General features: G+C 63.6%; 1 protein-coding gene across 2 annotated transcripts; it reads right to left on the reverse strand.

The window, feature by feature from the left end:
- Nucleotides 1–2,295: 2,295 nt before the first annotated feature.
- Nucleotides 2,296–5,347, reverse strand: ACTG1 (actin gamma 1). Of its 2 annotated transcripts, XM_065647541.1 has the most exons (6): nucleotides 5,247–5,347; nucleotides 4,673–4,805; nucleotides 4,351–4,590; nucleotides 3,606–4,044; nucleotides 3,314–3,495; nucleotides 2,296–3,209 (listed from the first exon to the last, which is right to left on the reverse strand). In XM_065647541.1, exons 2-6 carry the CDS (start codon nucleotides 4,793–4,795, stop codon nucleotides 3,066–3,068), a joined length of 1,128 nt encoding a protein of 375 aa, XP_065503613.1. In that variant the 5' UTR covers nucleotides 4,796–4,805; nucleotides 5,247–5,347; the 3' UTR covers nucleotides 2,296–3,065. The 2 variants fall into 2 exon arrangements, with proteins under 2 accessions (XP_065503613.1, XP_065503614.1); XM_065647542.1 differs by lacking the exons at nucleotides 4,673–4,805; nucleotides 5,247–5,347 and adding an exon at nucleotides 4,200–4,237 and having other exon boundaries at nucleotides 4,351–4,397.
- Between the last annotated feature and the right edge of the window lie 1,356 nt (nucleotides 5,348–6,703).

Genomic DNA, 6,703 nt, shown 5'->3' on the forward strand with positions numbered 1-6,703 from the left:
TATATGAACCGTTGGTGGTGTGGGCTCTGCCTCCTTTTGAGGGGATGGGATGGGACGGGACGGGACGGGATGGGATGGATGGGAAGGAACGGTCTGCGGGAGCCATGGGGGGGAAGGAGGCTACAGGGGGAAAGGATGCTACAGGAGGGGTGCAGGCAGGAAGAAATTTTGGGCAGGAGGGTGCAGGCAGCAGGGATGCAGGTAGGAGGGTGCAGGCAGGAGGGTTGCAGGATGCAGGAGGGTGCAGGCAGGAAGGTGCAGGCGGGTGCAGGATGCAGGAGGATGCAGGAGGATGCAGGATGCAGGAGGATGCAGGATGCAGGATGCAGGAGGGTGCAGGATGCAGGAGGGTGCAGGATGCAGGAGGGTGCAGGATGCAGGAGGATGCAGGAGGATGCAGGATGCAGGAGGATGCAGGATGCAGGAGGGTGCAGGATGCAGGAGGGTGCAGGAGGGTGCAGGATGCAGGAGGGTGCAGGATGCAGGATGCAGGAGGGTGCAGGAGGGTGCAGGATGCAGGATGCAGGAGGGTGCAGGATGCAGGAGGGTGCAGGAGGGTGCAGGATGCAGGAGGGTGCAGGATGCAGGATGCAGGATGCAGGCAGGTGCAGGCAGGAGCTGCCCGCTGCGCAGACAGATCGCTGCCACCCCACGTGGGGACAGACGGACAGGCAGAGCTCGGACACCATTGGCCGCGCCGCAGCCAACCAGCGGGTGCGGGGAGGCAGAGCCCGGCGCCCATTGGCTGGCGGAGAGCCCTTTTGTTCTCACCACCCGGGTGCCCTTAACCCTTTCCCGCCTGCCGGCAGCTGCGGGGAACACGGGGGTTCGGGTGTAACGGGCGAGGAACTGCTCCCTGCTCCGGAACGCCCGGCCCCGCCCGGCCCCGCCCAGTCCCACCCACCCCGGCCCCGCCCGGCCCCGCCCACCCCGGCCCCGCCCTCCCTCTGAGCGCGCGCAAACTCGTGTCGTTTTGCGGCGCGGCAGGGCGGTGCTGCCCCCTGGCGGCCGCCCCGGGCCAGAGCGCGATCGACAGACGGCGGGGAGGGGTGGATGGACAGACGGCCAAAAGGACGGCAGGATGGACGGACGGATGTCTGGGCAAATGGCGGGACAGACAGACGCAGGGAGGGACGGACAGACGGATGAAGGGCAGGATGGCTGGCAAGTGCAGCCATGGAAGGGTGGACTGCCAGACGGATGCAGGGCAGGACAGACAGATGGACAGGCAGACAGGTGCCGGGAGGGCTGGGCAGACAGATGGCTGCACAGAGGGCTGGACGGATGGGCAGACAGACGGGCGGACAGCTGGCAGGGTGCTGGCCACTTGGTGAGCGCAGGTGCCGCCGGCCGGGTGGCCCCGGGGGACTCGTCCTGCACCGGAGGGACCCCGGGGCCTGGAGGGGCAGCGGCTGCTGAGGGCACCCAGCCCCCGGTGACGGACGTGCCACCATCCCCCCCGGTGGCTGCGCCACCCATCCTGCCCACGGTCACCTGCTCTCTCAGGGATCCCGAGCGTGGGCAGGCGGGTGCAGACCTGCACAAGCCCGTGGCCACCCCGAGGGCTCTGACAGCGGCCACGTGTCTCTGGAGCAAACGGCACCCGGACAGTGGGTGCTTTGGGCCGCATCTGCTGTGCAGCAGGGCAGAGGAGGGAGGCAGAGCGGCTGCTCCGGCTGTGCCAGCGCGGTGGGCAGCAGTGCCGGGCTGGGCTGGGGGCAAGGGCTCAGAACCAGCAGGATGCGGCAGCCCAGCTGTGACATGTGAGGGGGACACAATCCAGGTGCTCCCCGGTGCCCTCGCACCGTTTGACACAGGGCAAAATGGAGGGGAGCAGGGCCATGTTCACAGCAGAGCCAGCAAGAGCCTAACTGGAGCAGCACTGCCAGACCTCGGGTGTGTTAATTAGTTAGCATGTTTCCTCTCCGAAATAGGCCACAGCAGCAGCTGAGCTGCTGGGGTTGGGGGCCTCCATCCCTTCCAGCACACCCAGGGCCCTGCCAAGCCTGTTCTGTGCCACACTGGGGGATCCCCACCCTGCACCCCTTTGTCTGGGGACTCCCCACACTGGAGGTGACCCTACTAAACCAGTTCTCCCAGTGCAGGAGGGTGGAAGTGCACCAGAGCTGGAGAGGCAGCACCCATCACCTACCTCCAGCACTTGCTCAGTACCTAAACCAGTCATTTTTACCCCAGAAATACCATCACAGCTTCACAAGGGCTCTGTGCCAGCTCAGCTCCCACCTGTCACCCCCCCCTCCCCGCGTCTGCCTGCCCAGCAATCAGAGCCCTGGGTGGAGTTTACTGCAGCGCTTTTTTATTTTCCTTACACAATGATGTGTTGTTGGGTGTAACAATTTCTCAACTTTAGGATGACTTACAAATTTTGGTTTCCTACCGTCATGTGAGAACATTAAGGCAACGTACAAAAAAATCTTACATAAATTAAAACAATGCATAAATTTACAGGTGTAAATGCAAAGTTTCAGCAACTCAAGTTGTGTAACTTCAGCTCCGTGATGGCGACTGGGATGCAGGTGGGGAGGAGGATGAAGACTGGTTCGTAAGGCTCGGATGCGATATGTTTTTCCCAACCTTGCTAGAACGGCAGTGACAGAAGTGAATTCTCGATGGACTCCTACCAGCCTCTACAGGAAATCTGGAATACTTCACACTGGATGTATGGCAAAGTCTGACTCCGAATACCCTGTACGCACCGCACCCGGCCCAGGGGTCCGCTGGGGGTGGCTCCCCGGTCCTCTGCCACGGCGAGGTGCTGCACCAGCCCCGTGGCCAGGAGCGGATCCGCACAGGGTATTTCACTCAGGTGTACAGCGAGGGAACGGTTAACTCAAATAACAAGGTCAAATCAAGTGAGAGCTCGACCATCCAGTGCTGACATATGTCTAACATCAGGTACAGACTTTCCAAGGGCAAGTTTTCTTTTGAAAGAAGGCTTATTCCAGTTTTATGAGGCTAGCATGAGGTGTATAGATTTGCCTGGGCAAACATATACTAGTGAGACGACTCATGCAGCGGGCGCAGGGCGCTCGCCAGCAGTCCATTTAGAAGCATTTACGGTGGACGATAGAGGGGCCAGACTCATCGTACTCCTGCTTGCTGATCCACATCTGCTGGAAGGTGGAGAGCGAGGCCAGGATGGAGCCGCCGATCCAGACCGAGTATTTGCGCTCAGGCGGGGCGATGATCTGCAGAAAGAGAGCAGCTGTGGTCAGAACAGCCCCCAATTTCTCCCATCTTCCCTCACGAGGCCCAGCAGTCCCATCTGCTGCAGTGAAGGAGCATTTCTTACCTTGATCTTCATTGTGCTGGGCGCCAGGGCTGTGATCTCCTTCTGCATCCTGTCAGCGATGCCAGGGTACATAGTGGTGCCTCCGGACAAGACCGTGTTGGCATACAGGTCCTTCCTGATGTCCACGTCGCACTTCATGATGGAGTTGAAAGTGGTCTCATGAATGCCGCAGGACTCCATGCCTAGAGGAGAAGAGTTGTGGGCTCGTTAGTACCCAGGCAGCCCCTCATTTGTAGCCACACCAGCCCCACACCAGAGGCACCAGCAGGGAACAGCCCTGGCCCACACCTACCCAGGAAGGAGGGCTGGAATAGAGCTTCTGGACACCTGAACCGCTCATTGCCGATGGTGATCACCTGGCCATCAGGCAGCTCGTAGCTCTTCTCCAGGGAGGAGGAAGAGGCAGCAGTGGCCATCTCCTGCTCGAAGTCCAGGGCAACGTAGCACAGCTTTTCCTTTATGTCACGGACAATTTCCCTTTCAGCTGTGGTGGTGAAGCTGTAGCCTCGTTCTGTCAGGATCTTCATGAGGTAGTCTGTCAGGTCACGGCCAGCCAAGTCCAGGCGCAGGATGGCGTGGGGCAGAGCATAACCCTCATAGATGGGCACGGTGTGGGTCACACCATCCCCAGAGTCCATAACAATACCAGTGGTACGACCAGAGGCGTACAGGGACAGCACAGCCTGGATGGCCACGTACATGGCCGGGGTGTTGAAGGTCTCAAACATGATCTGCAAAAAAGAGAAAAAACCAATCGCTTAACACCAAGTAGTGAGCTGGGTCACTCACACCCAGGTGAGAACACACATGCTGACATGCAAAACCCCCCCCCCAGTGTGTGAAGGAAAAAGCAAAGAACGCAGGCAGAAACACAAATGAAAGAAACCTGAGGCGTCAGGGGAAAAATGCCTGGAGTACAGAACCCTGGAAATGTTGGGAGAAAAAGAAAAAACAAACTCAGGTTTAAGATGCCATAACGAAAGAAGATTTGTGAATGAGATGAGAGCAAAGGGTAGCCACTGGGCAAGCAAAGGTACCTGCGTCATCTTCTCTCTGTTGGCCTTGGGGTTCAGGGGAGCCTCTGTGAGCAGCACAGGGTGCTCCTCGGGAGCCACGCGCAGCTCGTTGTAGAAGGTGTGGTGCCAGATCTTCTCCATGTCATCCCAGTTGGTGACGATACCGTGCTCAATGGGGTACTTCAGGGTGAGGATGCCCCTCTTGCTCTGCGCCTCGTCCCCCACGTAGCTGTCCTTCTGCCCCATGCCCACCATCACGCCCTGCGGAGCCCACAGTGAGTCAGCGCCCGCCCGCCGGCAGCACCGCCCCGGCCCGCCCTCCCCGCCGCACCCTCCCGCCTACCTGGTGCCGGGGGCGCCCGACGATGGAGGGGAACACGGCGCGGGGAGCGTCGTCCCCGGCGAAACCGGCCTTGCACATACCGGAGCCGTTGTCGATAACGAGGGCGGCGATCTCCTCTTCCATGGCGGAGGCTCTGCGGCGGGGGGCGGCCCGGTCAGCGCAGCCGTCCCGGGAGGCCGCGCTGGCCAAGGGCCAGGCTGGCCCGGCCCGGCCCCCCGCCAGGACGGACCCCGGGCCGCGCCCCCTCCCGTTGCCGTTTGAATCTCCCGCGCCCTGACGTCACCCGCCGCCGCCGCCAATCGCGCCGCGCCCGACACACACACACACACACACACACACACACACACACACACACACACACACACACACACACACACACACCCCCCCTCCCAACGGCCCATTCAAACGGGCAAGACCATTCCACCACGGCGGGGGGAGAAGGCATGGGGCAATACGCGGCCACAGCCACCGCAGTCGGGACCGAGCCCGCCACCCCACAGGAACAGCAGGAGAAGGGGGCGGCAGGGGTGCGGGCCACGCCCCGTGGCCGCTGCCGCGGGGCCGGTGCCGGTACCTGTGCGGGGGAAGTTGCTCTCGGCGCTGAGGAGACGGTGCCACCTGGTCCGCTGCCGCCGGCTGAGTGAGACCGTCCGGTTCCCAGCCCCGAGCTTTTATACGCAGGGGGCGACGGCCCCACCCTCCCGGCCGAGAACATCGCCATATATGGAGATCTTTCAGAAACACGCGTTCTCATTGGCTGGTGCGGCACCGACCACGTGGGGCGGCTGCCGGGCTGCCCCCGCCCCGCAGCACCCCGGAACCTGCATGGGGCAAAGGGGGGGGGCGCTGGGACCCCCGGCCCCGGCGGTGCCCCTGGGCCGCAGCGCCCGGCAGCGCCCCCGGCAGCGCCGGGCACCCCCACCGAGCTCCGGACACCCCCCGGGCCGCAGCCGGTCGCCCTCCGGTAGCGCCAGGCCGCCGCGGGCCTCGCCGCGCCGGGCCCCGCACCCCGAAGGTGGCACCTCGGCCCCCCCGGGCAGCACCGGGCACCCCCGCCCCGGGCAGCACGTGCACAGCCTCGGGCAGCACGTGCACCCCACCCGCTTGATGCGCGCCCCACTGATGGCATGTGCACCCCACCCACAGCACCCCCGTGCAGCACCGGGCACCCCCACCCACTGCACCGGGCAGCACCTGCACCCCCCCAGCACCTGCACCCCACCGGCAGCACCGGGCGTCTCTCCGTGCCCAGCACCCCACAGCAGCACCCGCAGCCGCGCTCTGCACCCCGCTTGCCCCTGGCTGCACCCCCAGACTCAGCAGCAGTGCCCCCAGGAGCCCCGTGCACCCCAGCAGTGCCACGTGCCCATCACACCCCCATAGGTGACACCACGGATCCTATAGCTCATGCGCCAGCACGTGCATCCCACGGCCACAGGCACCCCTGGTGGCACCCCCGCCTGCTCACACTGCTGCCAGCACCCAGAGACAGGCCATGCCGCCGGTGCAGCACGGTGCACCCTGCAGACAGCACCCCACATCCCACGCCCTGCAGACAGCACCCCACATCCCACACCCTGCAGACAGCACCCCACATCCCACGCCCTGCAGACAGCACCCCACATCCCACGCCCTACGGACAGCACCCCACATCCCGTGCCCTGCAGACAGCAGCCCGGCAGTGCCGACCCACCCGCAGCACTGCACAGCCAGCGCTGGGGCACCCCAAAACCTCTACCTCAGCTCCAATGCTGCTGCACACCCACGGCTGGTGCTGACATCCCATGGACGGTGGCTGTGCACCCCACAGACAGTGCTGACATCCCACAGCCGGTGCTGTGCACCCCACAGACAGTGCTGACATCCCATGGATGGTGCTGTGCACCCCACAGACGGTGCTGACATCCCATGGCCGGTGCCGTGCATCCCACAGATGGCACCAGGCCCAGGGACGGTGTCCTCCACAGACACCCCCTGGCTGCACCACCCCACTCGGAGCGTGTCCCCAGGGACAGCCCCCTGCACAGCAGC

Source organism: Caloenas nicobarica, chromosome 18, assembly GCF_036013445.1.
Source record: "Caloenas nicobarica isolate bCalNic1 chromosome 18, bCalNic1.hap1, whole genome shotgun sequence".
Classification (NCBI taxonomy): domain Eukaryota; kingdom Metazoa; phylum Chordata; class Aves; order Columbiformes; family Columbidae; genus Caloenas; species Caloenas nicobarica.

Bases quoted from the DNA above. Each gene is read 5' to 3' on its own strand.
- ACTG1 (XM_065647541.1), bottom strand. From the start codon at position 4,795: ATGGAAGAGGAGATCGCCGCCCTCGTTATCGACAACGGCTCCGGTATG. The intron at 4,591-4,672 runs GTAGGCGGGAGG...TGGGCTCCGCAG, and splicing joins TCGGGCGCCCCCGGCACCAG to GGCGTGATGGTGGGCATGGG. The intron at 3,496-3,605 runs GTAGGTGTGGGC...CTTCTCCTCTAG, and splicing joins ATTCCAGCCCTCCTTCCTGG to GCATGGAGTCCTGCGGCATT.